Here is a 20,271-nt window from a genome sequence, read left to right as displayed (position 1 = left end):
AAGCTTGGACCACCATGTCAGAATGAGTAAAGCTAGCGCAGTGGACTGTGGGCTCAGGGCGCTGGTACACTGTTTCTGTGAGCTGAGTGATCAAAAATAAGGGCATCAGGAATATGTTATTTTTTAAAGAAAGAGACCAGGGGAAGGATTGACTAGTAGCTGAGTGATGGAGGAAGAGGAGGAAGGAGGAAGAGAGACATAAGGAGGCAAACAGCAGAGTCAACTAAACTCAAAGAGGTATGTTTTAGTGAATAAACAATATCAAGAAAAGTAATTCTGCCTAGCCGTCTGGTTTGTAATGTTTCAAAAATTTCTTCTTCTTTTTTTTTTTTTTTTCTTTTTCTTTTTTCAGTTTCATTTATTCTCAGGGTCGCGGGTGGGCCGTATCTTCATCTCAGAGAACTTGAGTGAGTACTGCCAGCCAGTCCAGGAGGACCACTCGATGCCGTCGGCATAGGAGGTGTGCTGACCACGCAGGTATTGGCCGTTAAGGTTGGAGGTGTGGCAGTTGCGGTACCACCAGGCACCATGGTAGAAGGAGGCGCAGTTATTCTCCGAGTGGTCGTTATCCCTGTCTTTGGTGGTGAACTTCATCCCGTTGTGCTTCAGTAGAGAGTCACCTAGGGCGGGAAATGATGTGCATCCGTCAGTACATATATAAAAAGTCGGCTATAGGCACAGGTTCATGTAGCTGAATGAAACGAGATAAACAAGATTAGCTGGGAGAGAAAAAAATCACTTTAAAACACGACTATTGCATCTTCTCCAACATACTATAGGAAACCAGTAATTAGACATGTCCACAAGGGATTCACTTCAAAATGGCATAAGACTTTTTAATTAATCAGTTTTCTAAGCAGAGGGAGATAATAGAATAAAAAATAAAACCCCACAGTTCTCCACAGTGCAGCGTCTCATTATATAAAGCAGGAGGTCAGATGGATTTGTAGCCAATTTATCAAAGGTTCTGTGGTGACCTTTTTATCTTCCTCTTTTTAATAACACCCACCTGATGGTTTCATCAGGATGACTGTCAGTGGCTGGACAGATTTTTATAAGAGGAGGGAAAAGTCTTATCTAACGGACTTTGTCACATGCGTTGATTTCATTCTTGCATCTTTTAGCTATTTTAGTCAAGGGTACAGATATAAAATATACATAAAAGCCACTGAGAGGGCATTCTTTCCTGAAACCTTGTTTGTGAATACTTGGTTGTGAATATGACAGTAATGTAAGACCACTGCAGGAATGCGGCACAGGCAAGTTGCATCACCTAAGTGCCCTTAATCATGGCTTGCATCGTGAGGCTGATCTGCACAATCAAACAGCAGAGCTCAGAAGATCTACTCACTATATAAAGATTTCTCACTGGCAAAATCTCAACATCGATAAATGCTTTGCAAGCTACTACTCTTAGAGGCCTGCAGATAAAATGAAAGCAACATCCTCCAGACACTGCGGTAGACCTTAAGTTTTCAGCAAATGGATGTTGAGAGAGCTCATAATGTTCAATAAACTCCCCATAACTCCCCTTCACTCTCTGTCCTTTCCTTTCTTTCTAAAGCAGGCTTCACACTGTGACCAGAAGTGAATAGCGGGATAAAGCTGAGAGCAGAATGAAAGACCGCTCACCAGCCATCAGGTGATGGCTAACAGCTCGTCAGGGCATCAAACAGCCCTTAATTGCCCAGGATGTGGCCGCCGAGCTCCTTACCCTCTCACTCTGTCCTACTCTGCTCTCCATTTGGCATTACCATGGTAACCAGTCAGTGGGAAAAATTATCTGACAGGCATGTCTGATATTCATGTTGTGTGCTGCTCGACATTAGGAGAAAAGAGATAATGGGGGGGGGGGGGGGGGGGGCAGCTCGGTGGCATCAACAATGGGATGATATCCAGAGGATGTAGAAAAGAGGAGTGGAGTAAAAAAAAAAAAAAAGAAATGCTTAAAAGCTCAAGGCATGGGATGTCACCTTGGTAGTTGGGGGCTGGCAGATGGCCATTAAGATCCAGTTGCTCCCAGCCCAAATGAGCACCTGTCAGCTGATCGGAGAGCAGCCACAGCAGAGCAAAATGCTACTAATAACAATAACAGTAGGACGACCTAGAGGGAAGCCGAGGAGAGGGCACGAGAATCCGGACAGAGTTTCCCTTAATTTGACTGGATTCAACTGTCTGACAAGCAGATGAGTTCAAGGTCAGGCCATGCTGAGGACGGGCCGGGAGCATTATTACTGGACTCTTTAGCTGACACCATATCTGGTCAAAAAGCTGTCAACACACACATTTTTCCTTCCTCTCTGGTTTCCTTCCGTAGATACCTCTACTCTCATATTTATTTACCTCGTCCTCCCTTCTGTTCCCCTCTTCTTTCTCACACCTGTCCCCTTCATTCTTCCACCCTAGTTTCTTCCAGCCCTCCTTCCCTCCCCCCCTCTCTCTCCCTTCCCTGCTCCATCTCTCATATCTGTCCCCATTCTCTCTGTGTTCTCAGAGCAGAGCTCCCCAAAGGTTCTTTAAATTGCTTCTTCATTTCAACGGCAGGTTTTTGTTTACGCTGCAGGTCAAGCAGTGCAATTAATTGGCAGTAATTTAATCAAGGTGACAGGTAGCTGGCTTGAATCTGATGGTTGAGGAGCAGAGACACAGACACCAGCAGTCCCTCTCTTACTGTGCAACTGTCTGCATGGTTTAACAAGTGGACACATCTACTGCACTGTAACAATAACTAAAATGCAGCATGTGTTGGAGGTTGGAGATTCTGCGATCACAATTAGGTTGAATGAAAAAAAAAGTATTCTAATGCAAAAATAGCATCGACTAATCAAAATATCTGCACAGAAATGCTTGCAAGCAAAGTGTAACTAGTTCACTGAGTATACATACCTGCGTTGCCAGAATAGTCTCCCACAGTCAAAGGGTATCCATCATCATCAGGGTCCACTGAGAAAAGGCCCACTCCAAAGGTACCATACTGGGCGTATGCAGTGCTATTTTCAAAGTCCTCCAAGTCGATACGCAGCTCATAGTTCCCCTGGATGGACAGGGCATGGATCTGCTTCAGCCCTGTGGGGAAAAAAAGAGCGAGACACAGACCAAAACAATCCATTACAAAGTACTACCATTGTTCTCAGCAAATAATATGGGGCTATTTCAGAAGCCTCTCAACGCCGTACATTTTCTAGAAATAAGATGTAATATGGTTTTTGTCCCATTTAGAGTCTCCCCTTGCATGTGTAGGGTTTCTTTCCAAAACAAGATTAGAGTTTCAAAATTGTGCGGAGCGTCTACTGCTCACCCTGCTGCTTGCAGTGAGGATGGAGAAACCAGCTGAAGCCACTCAATCAATGTAGCTGATTTTTTTTTTCTTCTTTTTTTAAAATGAGGCAATGATTCAAACGATTAAGGTTTCTTTCACACTGATATGCAGCTGGAACCAGGAATCTACATATCTCCTATATCAGAGCTTCTCTATTGACTTCCCATTTGTAAATATAGGTATTAACTCACATTCAGTATGTTTAAATACATATTTTTAGCTATGTTTGGCAGAAATGACCAAATTCTGGTTGGCAAAATGGATTAACAAAATTCTATTGCTTGTCCTGAAAGTTAAGGATGATGAATTTGTCTGTGACTGCTTTCAATTTTCGAGGACAAGGTGGAAAGTCCTGGATGAAGAGCTCACCATGTGCTCCATAAGTGATAAAAAGTTCAAGGTTATCTGTTTTGTTGTGTTGTTAAAGTTCCTCTCCAGACATGTTTTAAACTCTGTAAAAATAGTCTGCTATGATTAATATTTTGTTTAATATGGTTTTCCCACATTAAAAGTGAAAAAAGTAAAATTGGGTCTCGGAGCTCATCTACTCTCACTTCCTCATTGAGAAATGTGGATCAGGCCTTGTGCTCTGCCCACCACCGCTGCTTGCGCTAGGTTGTCAGGTGAAAGAGCAGAGAGTAAATGTTGCTAATGTAAATGCTAAATGAGCGTCAGTCAGACCCTGACTCAGATGAGAAGTCTGTTGAGACCAGAATCAGCAACTAGCAGACCTATCAGAACGGTTAGTGTAGATAGCATCTTTTTTTTTTTTGTTAATGCTGTTTGTTAGCTCACAACTGGCAGTGTCCTCCCCCCGTCCCTGCAAGTTGACAGGATTGGTTCCTTAGATATGTGACTGAATTCCTGGTTGTCTGACTCTGTTTTTATGATACTGCTGTTGGTTCACAGCAATTCCAAGGTGGAAATACACAGTCATGGTGATGGTGAAATGTTTCGTATTAAATATAAAAAATGTTAACAAGGTTAAAAACTTGATTTTCATCAGAGGGAATCTTTAAAAAGATTTAAAAAAAAGATTAAATTTCAAACAAAAACAACAATCTTGAACCAGAATGAAGGCTGAATTGTGGATGGTAGCGCTGCCTTCACAGTCTTATCCAGAATACTGAATTGGTTCATGAACCAAATTGCATTCCTCCAAATGAGAAGGTATTTCTACCCTGTAAGAAAAAAAACATGTCTAGATGAATTCCCCTTGTCTTTGAACATCAAAGACAGTAACCTGACTTGATATTAAAGTTATCATACTAATAGTGAAGAAAGAAATTTGAAATTTAACAGCAAGGTCAACAACATCTGTGGCCTCTTGATAATGAACAGATACAGAATTCACACTACTCTCTCCCCATCTCACTCCTGCTGCTGCACTAATGTGATAATTTCACTTCCCCTCAGGTCAGTTCAGGAGAGAAAAAAACTGCAGTGCTCCCTTATGGTATATTTGCGACCAAAAATTGAGGTGTAACACGCGGTTGGAGTCATCATTAGTGCAATTTCTCTATAGCAGGAATAGCTGGATGCATGATTTGGTCAAAGAGTTTTGTGGTTATACATTTAAAACTAATTTGTTTAAAGGAAAAAAATGTGTTCACTTGCTCTTCTAGAAATCCCAATTAACTTTCGACTTGGCATATAAATAGGCGTTATGTCCCAGCTCATTAGAGAAACACCTTTGAGTAAAAACAACATGCATATCATAGTCATTACTATATCCTAAATGTATTTTTTGTTTGAAGAAAAGTATGTTTTTACTAGGACTGCCACCATTAATGCATTAATCGGGATAAGATTAAGGACCGAGCAGAACGTGTTATTTTTTTTTTTAGGCGTGTTAAGCGTGTGCTGCCAAAGATTCTTTATTTTACACCGTCACTGGTGATGTTACCAAGACTAGACACCATGTTCTAGAATCTTTGGCTGTTACTATTTTGACCTTTTCACGCACCCTTACTTGTTGTCAAGCTGCCACAGACACTTCCTACAAATATTTTACATGGCAGGGCAAGATACTTCATGGCAAGTCATGTCTGTGGGAGCAAAACGGGGACGGTTGCGGTCTGCATAAAGGGGCGTGTCGAGAGACCTAACGTGTTCAAATCCAATGCCTGAATCGTTGTTGGTGAAGATCGAATTAGTTTGGAAATAATAATATAACTTACCCAGAGCTCGTCCACGGATAAATAAATTATCAGACATCTTCATAATTACATGTCAGACATGCGAATGTCAGCTTCTAGTTCAGACAGACTGACGGTTATGTGTTGTCAAGCAAGAGAAAACAGTTCTGAAATGCAAAATAATACAATTTTACTCATGTGATAAAACATGATATTAATCATGATTAACTATTGAAATTCAGTGATTAATTGCGATTAAGAAAAAATGAATTGTTTGACAGCCCTAGTTTTGTTGTGTTCCCCTCCACCTGTCTCAACTATGTGAGATTCAAACTTGCCATCACTTCACTGGATGCCCCGAACAGATCTTTTAATTGTTCCTCAATCCTTCAGAGAAAGTGTTTAAGACAGAAAGCGCCAGAGGGGAAAAAAAAGGTTTCCATCCCTTCTTCCTTGCCCCCTCCTGCTCCAAGTTTGCCCCTGCTGTGTTGGAGTGATGGTGCATCCCAGGGCAAGTTTCCCTCTCCTGGGTTGATCAAAGCTACAAGAGGAATAGTGTGTCAGGCAGAGAGGAGCAGGAGGAACTCAACCTGGGTCCCCTGAACGCAAAATCCCAGGCAGGAAGACAAACAAAAAGTGAAATCAGCCTCAAGACTCTGTAACCAGCCCTGCTCCATGCTTACAAATGCACTCTAAACATTTGGAGTGTTTGTCTGGGAGAGTAAAAAAACACAGCATTTGAAAGTGTGCACTAATGGAGTAGCTTCAAAGGTTGAGAATGAGCGTTGGATTCAGAGCATGTAGAGGACACTGTAGGCTGATATTGCTGGCTAAAGGTTTGTTTTACTGCATCTCCTGTAACGTTACTCACTATCAGCATGAAAGCAGCTGCGCCACAGGAAGGAAGGGGTTTTTAGGGACCTGAACACTGTCATTTTACCTCCCACAGCAATCATCACACTCACAAATGAAACTCGTTCTCCCTTTTAAAGCTTACAAACTTCAAACTGACTTTGCCTAATTTGAATTCCGCCGTTGTCGAGAATTGCACTCTGAGAGCACCTTGTCTGAAGTTGAGGGCTAATTTGATGACAAACACAGCTGAAAGAACCCATTATTATTCAGAGACAGAAGATTGCAGTCTGGACCCAGGCACTTAGTTTGGATTTAATCTAGCCCAATGGGAGGTTGATCCCGCTCTTTTTATTTTCACAGTAGATCAGTGAATCGGAGGAGGATTCATCATTCAGTCATTAATACATTCATACATAGGTAACTTCACGCATACCAGTTCCCAGTTTATTCTTATACAAGAATATAAATACTCATGTACATATGCAGGGAACAGTTGCACACAAAAACACACACAATAAATGAAACACATTTCCACACGCATTCACAGAATCAAAAATGGCTCACTTGCAGAAATAGTTTTTCTGTCGTAGCCCTCTGAGAAAAAGTATCAATTCACACAAACACCTAAGGGAAAAGTACCCTGGAGTGATTTGACAAACTTCAAAAGAAAGACTTGTTTTTGCCTTCAGAAAAAAAGAGAAAAATATACCACATGCAACACAACTCTATTTAAAGACTCTGTGGCTTCAACTGTATTTACATAACTTTAATTCACACTCTAATTAAAGCCCCAGAGAATCTCAGCGAGACTCTAATTCAGAATAATTAAGGAGGGAGACAAGTGAAATAACAGCAGAGACTTCTTTGGTTAAAATCTAAATGCTCAGGTGTAACTCTCTGTTAATTAAATGCTATTGTTAGGTTATTCTAATGGGTTCTAATACAAGGGAGAATTTTGAGGTGTTTTGCTTCAGTATTACCGTGCTGATTGCTCCACTGGGGACAGACTCTTTCCTCTTCTTACTGATTTGCCATTAAATGGAAGCTTAGCAGAGAGTCAAAAAGCTCCTGTCCTCCTACACGCTTTAGATTAGCAATTAGTGTATCTATTCCTTACTCCTTTTATTCTGACAAGCTTTATATCAGGGCCACATTAGGGTTCATTGTTTTTAATTGCTGTTTGTCTTTATGTGCTGTCTACCTCGTTTTTATGTGTGCAACACATTCTTCTTCTTCTTTTTATCATCATTGTTATAGTTATAGAGATTATCATTATTACACTGTGTGTGTTAATATAAATCTTCATCCCAACACTGTTGCAGAAGCTCCCACAAATGTGTTGCACTTGCAGGTTGCTTTGCTCTCACCTTCTGTCCAGTTCCTCCCAAACCAAACCAGTTTGATTGGGTTTAAGTCTGGAGACTGAGCTGCTCTTCCATCATTCTGGGTTATAATCTCGCTGTAGGATGAACCCCTGACCAACCAGTCTGTCTTCCTTTGCCTTTTTTTACTACTTCCTGCAGTACAGTATTTTCCTGTTGTAACACAATTTGTTCCAACACTGCCTTTGCACAGACAGAGCATTTGCAAGTCATGAACCTGCAGGAAGTGTTTGCATTAACTTCCAAGACTTCATTTACCTCCATTACTGCAGTAAAGCTGTAAGTTAACCAGAGAGTCTGCAGATATTCTAGCACTTTGACCTTACTTCATATATCAGCATGCTAACATACTTGCAATCACAATGTTTGTTCACTATCTCATTTCAACATATTAGCATGCTATCATTTGCTGGATAATGAACCAAAGTATATGGCAAATAAAAGTTTTGAACGATCTTTAAAAAAGCAACAGATAAAATATAAAATATTTTGAGAAAACAAAATACTGGTCCATTGACCAGATGTGATGTATTAATGTTACAGTAAGTGAGGGGAAATAATGAAAGAATAATTTGACCAAAAAAATAACACTACCTGTATGCTGTGAAGCTGTCTCACAGACCTTGAGTCAAGGCTGCATTGGAAATCCAGGCCCTCAGGGCCCCTGAAAGCATCAGGTTGTCTGTGTATCAATTACACGGTGTTGCAGCTACTGAAGCAGTAAAGGCCAAGGTGGCTCCTGTGTTTCTTTCAGGCCTCGCAGAGGGGCCCTGTGTCAAAATCTAGTTTTAATACCTATAAATATTTCAGTATTAATACTTAATACCTCCTACATAGTGCATATTCTTAAACCAATGTGTTTAGTCAAATAATCACAAACTAATTATGCAACATACCTGGGGCAGGAATACCAAATGGTTCCATGACTCTTGGCAAATTATGTATGTGTGTGTGTGTGTGCATGCATGCGTGCGTGCGTGCGTGCGTGTGGCTTTAAAGAGGTTCACTGCTCACTGTTGTCCCGGGGCCCCCTGTTGGGCTAATCCAGCCCTGCCCTGAGGTACAATTTTCTTAAGTAAAAAATGAGTGGACATTCTAAGGCCCTGATAGTGTTACCCAACACTTCAAACAACAAATTCTCAAGGGGCCTTTTTTAAACTTTCTTCCTACAGATCAAATCTGCATATCACACAACCTGTAGTATTGAAGCACGATTACTCAGTGTCATCTCAGAAGAAGATAAATAACACTGGTGAAATCAGCATCTCACTTTGAACAATCAATGTGTTTACTGATAAGGAATCTCATTTGCAGTGTTCCTGATTAACAAGCACAATTGATGGAACCAAAATCTTTAAGCATTATTTGCCATTAAATCATCTACGTTGTTACCATCTCCTTTAGACAGTTCACTAACAACAGAGCGGTGAGGCTGAAACCTGCAGTTCCTTCCATGATTGTAATGTCCACTAAAAGCTAAACATTATTTTCATAATGTCCATTCTTATCCTCTGCGCTACACATGAAAAGGTTGGTATCAAATTTAGAACACATTAATAAAAGCGGGAGCAAACTATTGGTTCTCTTTGGTAATAAATCTATGGAAAAATGATAATAAAAATGATATATATCTGCAATTACCTCATTAAACTAGGTCATGGTAATCCATAACTCATTTTCACAGTTCTGAGGGCTATGGGAAAGAGGACAAATTTAGCTTGTTTAGAACATGAAGACACTAATTTGTCATTTTTATCTTTTATTCATTCTGAGAGGGCATGTTGTGTTCTCCAGAAGTAAAAAGAAACAAAGCTCAAGCCTTCCTGACATTGATTAAACCATTACCACCAGAGATTCCTGCTCCTTAAATGTGATTTTACAGCTAATGAGACTGACATCAATGACTTGATTAAAAATGTAGGAGACCTCTGTGAGATGTCTCCATGATGCTGCTAAAAGGCCCAAATATTAATGATTTATTTGCTTTTATTTGAAAAGTATGTAGGGGAATGTATTGGATGCTTTTAGGGGACGGGTCTCAGCGTAGAGCAGCGCTACAGGGCATAAAGGAAGAGAACAAAAAACAGATCTCTAAACCCAACAGAGAAATGATTACACTCCTCTTTGCCGCTTGTGACATTTCTCGAAGTTAATTATTCATCATGCTTTTCTCCCTCTACTGCTGGGGGGCAGCTCCTGAGACTGTTTCAGCCGAAAAGGAGAAAAGGAGCAGCACTCTTCCTTCCCCTCCTCCCCTCCTCCCCTCACCATAACTCAACCTCTTCCTCGTTTTGTGCCTTTTTTCTCTCTTCCTCTCCATCCCTCTCTCCCTCCTGTTTAATCTTCCCGTCAAGCTGTTTTACTTAACAGAGATTGTGGCCGGGGAGGAGTTAGAACGGGGGTGGACTATTTCCGTAACCACGAAAACAGTTGCCGTACCCTTTGCCATTAGGTGCTAGGCTGGTTGAGCGGGTCTGTGAACACGCGTCTGCTGAAAAGCTGGCTGTCGTCTGCTCTCAGGGAATAGAAAAGGCTCGCTATCGTCGGCTCCCCTCTTGTCATCAAAAGATAGGAGCACAGGGAGAAAAACAGAGACAGGTGTGTGCTGAACTCTCGGGCTTGTGCTCCCCCGGAGCCAACTGTGACATTTGGTGGAACAAAGAGTTTTTAAGATTAACTGTCACACCTCTGACGTCTCTACGCCTGTTTGCAAGTTTCATCTCGCAAATTCCCGTTCAAGACAGTCACTTTATGCCTGTTTTTTTTAAGCCCTGCTGAGGAACGTTGATCTTTAATGTCAGCGATAGGGAGGGACACACTGGTTTTGCTACATGTTTTTCTGCTATACTGTATGCTTTGAAGTATAAGCTCCTGATCCCTGTTGTACAAATATATAGTACATAGAAAGTGCAAGTCCTTTAATCACACCCACTCACTTTTCGCTATGAATGGTGACTGTTCTGACTGGCTGGAGATCAAATGAGATCTTGCCTGCTATGGGTGGCAACATGGTCCCACTTCTTTTAAGAGGAACAGAAAAAGAGTGTGGGGGCTGCAGTTTATTGTTGCACTTCTGCACACACGCAAGTACCCTGTTCACTGATAGAACAAGTGCATAAGAGGCTGATTTCCCTGTATTCAAAATCGTTTCAAGACTGAATACAGAATATTCTTAAGCTGACTGAACATTTCAGCGGTGCTATTTGTTCAGCAGCAAACACATAGTGCTGTCCCTCAGGCTGAGTCTAACTTGGGAATAATGATCTTGGGAATGTTTGCTCACTTTGCCCATAGCACCCTCATTACTGCTCTCAGGAGTCAATTGCTTCATCTTTTGAAGATAGATACATTTTACAATATATTATTGATACATATTGTTTCCTTTTGAATCCTTATGGGTTTCCGAATAGACAAAAGCTCGCTGAGCCCCATTTTTCAAAGCTCTGGCATTTTTTTCCTACTGAATTAAATCAAGCAGCTTTAATAGGAGCCTTCTCACGGTGCCGCAGACGGAGGTGGTTCAGCATGACTGCAGGTGTGGAAATGCGCCTCTGTAGATGTGATGAATGGCGTGTAGGACGACAGCATGAAGAAGGAATTAAACAACTAATCTGCGACTCTTTCATTTTGCAGCCCCACTGCACACAGAGATGTTAATACTATAATCATGATGGTAGCATGATGTATCTAAATCAAATGGGCATCTGTTCATTATCAGTTAATGGTCAAGGGTCATATTTAAGTGCACAGTGTGTACAGACAAAGTTATACAGGATCACCATGACAGGCAGCAATTGAGAGCACAGCTGTGTTTGTGCCTGTCCAACTGAGCTATTAAGTGATGGAGAGAGACAACCAGAGGAGAGAAAGTTATTATGGTGGTGGTGGTGTTCTAATGTAAGGTATAATTAAATGTTAATTCACCATGAAACATGTGTAGTCTGTACACTAAAATTCTACATCAGGGATGGCAATAAAAGAGTTTCAAGGTGACGGGAGTATTTTGGTGGTTTTTTATCTGCCTTAAGCAACAGAATCCAATAATTCAGCAGCCTCGTTGCATAAAGCCAGAATAATATAAATCAGCAGGGGTTTGCAAGTGGGAGTGATCAGTATCAGTTGCTCCACTATTATCTCAATGACTTTTATTGCTGGGAATGTTTAACATCTCCAGACAAACTAATACATTTCCCAAACTCCCCCCTGAACTACCCACGATGCACATGTACACAAGCCAACAAACAATTCAATTCAATTCATTCTGTAAAACCAAAAGAACAAAGACATAATGAACACATATGATGTTAAGCGATGCCTAACTGACCCAAAGGTTTGTTTCTCAATACCTAAGATGACCAACATCATTAATGACCACCACCCACAGAACTCATCAGACAAAAACAGGACAATTACGTCCTGTTTTAAAACACATTTCCAAAAATTCCTCAATATATATTCCAAACCAAACCAAGGCAATGACAAATCTTCACAAACCCAAACGTATATCAGTGTGGCACTTCAAAAGAACAGGAAGCTAATGCTGTAGGACAAACCATTAGATTCAAGCAGATTTGGGAGTATTTTAAGATACAGGTAAGCAGGCATGCTTTAACTGCAATAATGTTATCTCCACAGAATACTACATAAAAATGAATTTGTCATTACTTTAGTAAGAAAATAAAATCTGATTGTTCGGTTTGTTTTAGCACTAACTGAAGCAGTGTGAAGTCGGCCCACCTGAATTTTTCTGCTCCATATTATCTGATGTGTACCTGCAGTTCATCATGTTTAAATTGAGTTCAAATAAACACATCTGAACTGTTTTTTAACATTAAGTAAATAAAACTGGACATATTTCTTATTTTTTAGTCAGCAACCATTTATAAATAGCTTATTCACGTCATTACATTTTAAGATAGCTAACTATTTCATGTTTATCCATTACTTTTAGTGATCTATTTTAACCATTTCTCTAATACTTTCAGCCATCTAAACCGTTTATCCATGACTACTATACTAACTATTTCAAACCTTATCCAGTACATTTACCAAACTATCTGAACTGTCTCTATTTCTATTTTACGTTTAGGTTACTTTTGAGGCTTCTCTGTGTGCTTGCTAGCTTTCATGCACTCTTTGCCTGAAAACTGCATAATTAAATGCCCCTAGGGTACAAGTACCCCCTGATAAAGCGCAGGCGTAATCTGTTTTTCTGGTGTTCTGTCTGAAACAACATTCGATATATGTAAAATATCAAGGCCTGGGAGCTAGTTGGTTAGCAAGTTAGTTAGTTAGTGAGAATCTGTCGATGTGTAAAATGTCTCTTTTTCTTTTACAAATGATGAGGTGTCTGTGACTGCACCACGTCTCTGCTCGACTTTCTCCTGTTGCCATCCCGCTGAAATCTCTCCCTCAGCTGTCACTCCCATCTCTGTCGCACCACATCTCCCCAGTACTCATCTGAAATGAATGAGCACTGGTCGCTTTGTCTCTTGCTGCTGCTGCCAGTGTGAGCTCACAGTAAGACACGGGGGAGGTTTGCTCTTGTTACTTATAATGTCGCTCGAACGGTTTACTCTCATGTTTGTATGGCTCAGCTGAGCTTGATTTGGAGCACCTTCCGCACAGATACCCATGTTTTGAAAACCTCTTCATTCTCCCTTTTGCATTTTTCCATTGTGACTATTATTAATGAGCATGTACATTGTTTTAATTGATAGGGCGAAGCAGGGGTTGGTGTGACATGCGAGATGCAAAGCTAATTGGCAGGACACAATGATGTATGGCTGTGATGAGTCTCTATTAAACCTAATCATGTCCTCTCCAACTAACACGTCCGCCATTGTTCAACCAAGCAACCATGGTGATGAAGAACACATCAAGAACACACACACACACACACACACACACACACACATTCATCATATATAAACCTACAGATCTTAAACTGAATAAATGAAAGAGTCGTTTCACTTCATCACTGACATCCTCCATGTTTACTTCCTTGTCATCCTCTCCGTGTTTCACTGCTAAGATCCACATGGAACTGACGTCCTGTTATAATATATTATACATAAAACATTGCCTTTGCTCTAAGAATAATTCATGCAGAGATAATTGAGCACTGAAGAGGAAGTCAACATGTCTGCTGTGACTATGCAGTTGACAGTGACTACTGATGCTAATAATTCTGTACATGCCATTTGGATTCACAGTTGACAAATGTCTGGGTAATTGAATTGTGCATTTGCAGGCATGAGTGTACAATAATGGGGTACTCATAGAATAAAAAAATCACTATAAAAAGGTTAAATTTTTTCCCATGTTGTCCAGGTGCGAATATGTAGTTGGCTCTTGGCTCTCTAATGATATCATTCGGTGTTGAGTGAGTTTGAAAATGGAGTCATTAAATCATACACTGCATTTGTTGGCTATTGTGTTGTCTTTGAGTCTGTTTAAAGGTCCCATATTTTACACTTTTCCTGTGTTTTATTTGAAGTTTTGGTCTCCATAAGAAGATATATTTGTGGTTTTAAGAACCAAAAACCATCTCATAGTAGTTTCACATCTCTTCTCTCAGGCTTCTCTATGGAGCTCTAGTAACAACAGGTTGGTGAGCCAATCAGAAGAGAGGCTCCAATCCTCTCCTCAGATTGGCTGACTGTATTCTGAGTGATCTAATAAAAATATAAATAAACACATTTAAAGGAACCAAATCCTGCAAGGTTAGATGGTGGGTCCAGGTGGACTGGGCTTGGGGCATGGATGTGGTGACTGCCGTCTGTGGACTGTGCTTTGATACTTTCACAGCATTAATACAGAACCTAGACCTGCTTTATAATAAAAAAAGACATGGAAATCTCACTTTTTGCAATATGGGACCTTTAAACATTTTCTACTGGCTCTGATTTCTCAGAGCAAAACACTAGTGCACCTCATCATTGGTGTTATTTTGAGAGTATTTCAAGGACAGTAAGTGTGCTGAATATTGTCCTATTGTTCTACTTATGATGCTCTTCAGAAACAGCAACGTGACAAACGGAAATCCTCAGAATTGCTGCTCCTGTCTCAGCCACAGCCAGCTTGCTTGTTTATCCCACTCAAACTGGATTTCATTTGTCAGTGATAAGAAGGGCAGGTAAGAAACGGGTGACACAACAAATTTAAATCTCTGAAGTTATGCAGATTTCAATGTTGGTTAGCATCACATAAGATTAATTTATCTGATACTAGATCGCTCAGATAGATGTCAGGTTTGCTTTCAACTCCACGCTTCTGTGAAACTAAGTGCGTCCAAATGCCATCCACCAGGCAAAATAAAAGAGGGGATTTTGCTCAAGTGGCAGGATTAGAGTCATAAAATCATGAGAGAGAAGAATGAGAGCCAACAACCCATCACATCTGATATCATCAGAAATTAACCTTTGGGGTGGAAAGACTGAGCCAAGAGTGGTGGAGGGAGATACGGGGCGAATGTGGAGGAGAGAAACAGAGGCAGGTAGAGAAATGCTGAGAGAGTTGGCAGGCCTGTAAGGCTGTAATTCAGGGAGAAGACCACATTAATATTTAGAGGTGCTCTCAGGTAAAACAAAATGAGCAGAGCCGCCCTACCTTTATGGGAAAAGACTGGTAACAGACAGGGTATAAAGATCCACTGGGTATGCAGCAGTCACAAAGACACAAAGCTTCAAGGTTCGGCAGTAGAAGACACGATTGTTTGAGATTGTGAGTAAATTTGCATAAATAAACATCTACTTAACAATAACAGGCTACAATACACACAGTATTAGACTGGTCCAGATCCATCCACAAATGGTTTTCACTGGTGCAAAATGTTGAACCTGATCTGAAACAGATCTGTGGCAGAAAAAAATCCAAAATAGACTTCAGGATAATCAGATCAGATTCAGAACATGGCCGACCCAAATGGACTCAACTATAGAGAGAACACCAACACAGGTAGCTTCCTGAATTAACAAGCAGCCACTGTCAAAAAAAACAAGCAACACATCATTTTTAGTCTTACTAGCAGCTTGGCTCTATGGATGGCTCACAGTGAAATACCTGTGGATGGATTACCATGAAATTGTGTACAGGCATTGATGGTCCCCTGAGAATGAGTCCGACTAACTTTTGTGAGCCCCTGCCTCTTCCTCTAGTCCCCCACCAGGTTGACATTTGTGGTTTGACAAACGATCCATCCAACTACTGGATGGAACCACATCCACTACTAATCAGCTGATAACTGGCCTTTAGCGCGACTTCATAGTTTACAGTGTCTTGTGGAAGACATTCACATCTGCCCCTTTCAATGATTATGATGCACCACATGAACGGAGCTGACAGAGAAGCTACTGGGATCCACTTGGGTATTAAATATTTTACCACACAGACCGGAGACTCGCTGAAAGACAACTACACCCAGACCTGACTAGACTGAATTGAATTTGGTACTAGGCTGGGTCTTGGGAGAACCTGTAAAAACCTCTACCATAGACTTCCTAATATCCCCTGATGGGTTGAATCCTTAGGGGGTAAAATGGTAAAAAAAAAAATGTGAATGCTTTAAAAGGAGTGCTGAGCAGCAAATCTAACTGAGCAGAGAGAATGTGTTAGATGAGAAGGAAAGACACTGACAAGAGAGGGAAAACTGGGGGAGGGAGCTGACACAGAGGAAGTAATGATGAGCCTGGAAAAAAACACTACGATGCTACGAGGACTTTGATCCTGGGCACATGATACCATTAAGGCCGGGCAAGGGCAGTGTGCTGGTCTTGCCAAGCCCCTCCTCTGATTCCAGGGTCAAAGTAATGAGGAGCTTGAGAAAGGGAGAGAGAGAGTATCCAAATGGGCCACACATTTTCAGACCCTCCAGTGTTACTTGGTTGTAATGAGGTTGGTGGGAGCTCAGTACTAATTAAGCGATAGCCATCATTCGATTTTTACGATATTTTTCTTCAAAAAAAGTCATCACGCTCTCCTTCAAATATTAATACTGTCAACAGTGAGGCTTTTTCTGGCCATTTAGTCAACTTAAAATATCTACAAAAGCCCTGATTGGTGGAAGAAATTGAGGCTGAAATAGAAATCGGATATGATATTTAAAAATAAGCCAAAAAATGGATGCATAAATGCTGCTAAGACTGAGCTCAAGAGTTGAAAGTAGCATTGGGGTGTCAGACATATGTATAATTCAGTGAGAGAAACATGCTTTTCACAGTTACCATTGCCTTATCCTAATTTAGATCATCCTGTAGAAATGTGTGCTTATCTTAGCTCAGAGGAGTCGAGCCAGCATTAGAAATGATGAATAGTTAATTTATATGTTGTGTAATGTCTGACTAGGCATGAAGAATGTGGCACTGTTGAAAAAGTGTTGTGTTTTTTTAATTGAATGCCCTTAAGAAGACCCAGGTGATGAAATGAGTTAATACATGAAACAAAATTTGAAGGGGATTTATCTGGTCAGAAGCTGGGTCCTTGGTATAGAGAGTTTGCTGTCACTACTGTCATTAGCAGATCCGCTAAATCATTCCTCACTCAAATTTTCAATCACCCCATCTGTGCTCATTCAACATTCCTTTATGAGAAGATTCTGCTCATAAATTTTTACATCTTCTGGAAAATAAAATCCCCCTCCTGTTTTAAAGAGCCTTCTCTGCAGCATGAGCCAAACCAGACTTTGGTACCAGCACAAGTCGGGAGGTGGAGGAATATACCTGTGGGCTGGGGGATGAGAGGCATCAAATAAAGTACCTGGGCCTTGTGGAGTGGGCTATGAATTGCTCTGGTCCTCATACATATCGAAATTACTGGCAGAATTGCTGCAAATTACAGCTATCTCCACTCCAGCAGTGCAATCTAGTGCAGATGGAGTGCCTGCCAGGGTACAGCCGCACCAATCAGAGGCAGCATACCCTCCTGAATAAAGCAGAGGCAGAACTGGAGGCCGAGGCATCATTGTGTCAGCATCAGGGCTGATTGGCGAGGCCTCAGCTGGCTGGCTGACTGGATCCCTGGACAGCCAACATCAGTGTGTCGGACTCACCGAGGAGGAATCGCACTCTTGAATAATTGATTGGATATGAATGCAGTATTGGATGAGCTTAAACTGAAAACACTTACATGTGCTCTAAATAATAGATTGCAGGGGATTGTAGTTTATATTGCTATTGTGGGATATGGTATCATATCATATATTTCTGTATTTCCTGACAGCTGGGTTCCACTCACATCTCAATCAGTTCCCCTGGTATGTTTTGACTGGCACTCTTGCTTTCGGAGGCAATTTAATTCACATATTAAAAGCATTTAATGCACATGTACACATGTACTCACACTTGAAATGCCATGTACTGTAGTAATTAGGAGTCCTGTTTTGTGTCCCTTGTGGAATCAGATCTGCTGCTTTTGCCAGTGCAGAAGTGTGGACACATGTAGCACATATTCATGCATATTTGAAAATGTGTATTAAATGTGTATAAAATATTAAATATGCATTTGTGCATTAGGATTTGCAGACAGCATATATCAGTCGGCATGTATAGAGTAAGTATGAATTGCAAACTTATGAAGTGAAAGAAGAGAAAAATGATTCTGAAAGGTAACATCTTCTTTCAAGGACATTAAAGTAAGTTTGTCCAGTGGGCACTTGAACACTAAAGCACTTCATACACCCACATAGACACTTGTCATTGACCTCAGAGACGCATCATCTATATGCATCTATGGTGAATAGTTTGTGCCTCTCCAAGGATTTTTCGAGTATTAAGTGAATAGTTAGCTTCGTAAAGCCCTTTTAAATGTGAAGCCAGGTATAATGGCAGCAATTATATGAAAAACTCTCTTCACACTTTTCAAATTGTACACTGTGTCATAATGAAGAATTAAACATAGTGTTAGCAAACTGCTGAGGTTGTACTACCCCTTGAAATGGTTGTCTCGATTATAATTACCAGGGGGAGCGGCTGGAGGGAGGAAGTCTGCAGGGTGGAAAGCCAACAGGCAGTATGAGCCATATGGGCACAATGTGTGGGCAGACACTGGCTGTAAAGAGCTGCACAAAGCATAAAAAAACAACTGTTTCCCTGATGCTACGGTCATCTCCAGGTGATCACAATAACCATTGTTTTGCTTTAGTTCAACATGTTGTAATGTGTTGTGAAAGAGTCTGCAATTATGGAATTACAGTCTTACTAAAAATGCATTATTCTCAGTGACTGAGTTGTATTATAGACACATTATAATTGTGGTCTAAGCGTGGAAACTACAGTGAATGCATTGTGGTCCTGTAGAATTTAGAGGCTTGAAGGAGCAGGGTGTAGGATTTAGGGGATCGATTGCAGAAATGGAATATAGTATTCATAATTATGTTTTCATTAGTCTATAATTACCTGAAACAAAGAATCAATGAGTTGTTGTTGCTTTGCTCTGTGCAGGGAGCGGGTCCCCTCAGTGGAGCCTGCCATGTTGCACTGCCATGTTTCTACAGTAGCCCAGAATGAACAAATCAAATACTGGCTCTCATTACGTTCTCCTACATGGTTGGAGAGGGAGAGGTGGGGCATGGGGGTAAATCAGTGTGTTGTAACCTGCAATGTCACCACTAGATGAAACTACACTACATCCTACACAAAAATGTTATTCAGTCAATAAACTTCAGTCAGTGTGGAAAGAAATGTGCAGTGCAACAAATTTAAATAATAAAATAAATGTGTTTGTCAGGCATTTCCCAAGTCGAGGGTGCAATAAAGTCGAGCAGTTATTTTATTCAGCCAAATATTAAGTGATTTGCAAATGTAAAAATGAAATCACGAGTGAAATGATGAATGTGTTGGTAACATATTTCTTTGTTTTCTGGTAATTATTACATCAATATTATTTTATTTTATGAAAATATAAAAGGTGTTGTTGAAACATTATGGTACAGTCATTATACAAGATGGTCCAATATAATTAAAAGCTCAGTATTTAACAGCTGCAATCAAAAAAAAAAAAAATTGTCAAATTACAAGCAAAACATGGTGAAGAATAATTATTCTTCTGCAATGTATAAAATTAGAATTAGTGAATATAAATGAGTACAAAATGGTAAAATGAATGTTGGTTGCTGTTCAGTCTCTTGACATCCTATTTAGAAATCAGCTAAAGAGTTGCAGTTGGCATTTCTAATAATACAATATTCTGTACATCCAGAGTAATTCCATCAATGCTTTCTAAGTACAGCGGCGACATAATGATGTGAGTGGTTAATGAATCGTAAAAAGGGAACCAGCTAACCAGCTCAGAGTTAAAAGAGCACACTGACATGTTGTGGGATATGTAAACTGACAACTTGTTTATCTAGTGGAGTCTGGGGAGTCTAATGTCACCTGCTGTAATCAGCTCATAGACTTTTGAAAGTAATATTTGCTTTCTCAGGCAGAACAAAGCATGGCTGGTTTGACATTGTACAACAGACAAATGGCAAATTATATTGTGCAAATCATTTAAAATGTCCACTAATTCTCACAATATAGTTAAAGGAACTATTGTGAGAAGCAGACAGAATGAAGAGATTTTACAACAAAGTGATGGG

At 40.4% G+C, this 20,271-nt stretch overlaps 1 protein-coding gene across 5 annotated transcripts in view; it reads right to left on the bottom strand.

Moving 5' to 3' along the window:
• Positions 1-219: 219 nt before the first annotated feature.
• fibcd1b (fibrinogen C domain containing 1b) overlaps positions 220-20,271 on the bottom strand; it is a 108,004-nt gene continuing 87,952 nt past the window's right edge. For all 5 annotated transcript variants that reach the window (XM_071466323.1, XM_071466320.1, XM_071466318.1 and 2 more), the window contains 2 exons: positions 2,887-3,066; positions 220-620 (listed from right to left, as the gene is read on the bottom strand). In XM_071466323.1, the coding sequence (XP_071322424.1) occupies positions 355-620; positions 2,887-3,066 (446 nt within the window). In that variant the 3' untranslated portion in view covers positions 220-354. The remainder of the gene's footprint in view (positions 621-2,886; positions 3,067-20,271) is intronic.

This window comes from Trachinotus anak, unplaced genomic scaffold (genome assembly GCF_046630095.1).
Source record: "Trachinotus anak isolate AG129_WGS33_773 ecotype Australia unplaced genomic scaffold, CSIRO_AGI_Tana_v1 ptg000028l, whole genome shotgun sequence".
Classification (NCBI taxonomy): Eukaryota; Metazoa; Chordata; class Actinopteri; order Carangiformes; family Carangidae; genus Trachinotus; species Trachinotus anak.
The sequence above is the reverse complement of the archived record's forward strand: the minus strand, read 5'-3'. Positions and strand labels throughout refer to the sequence as shown.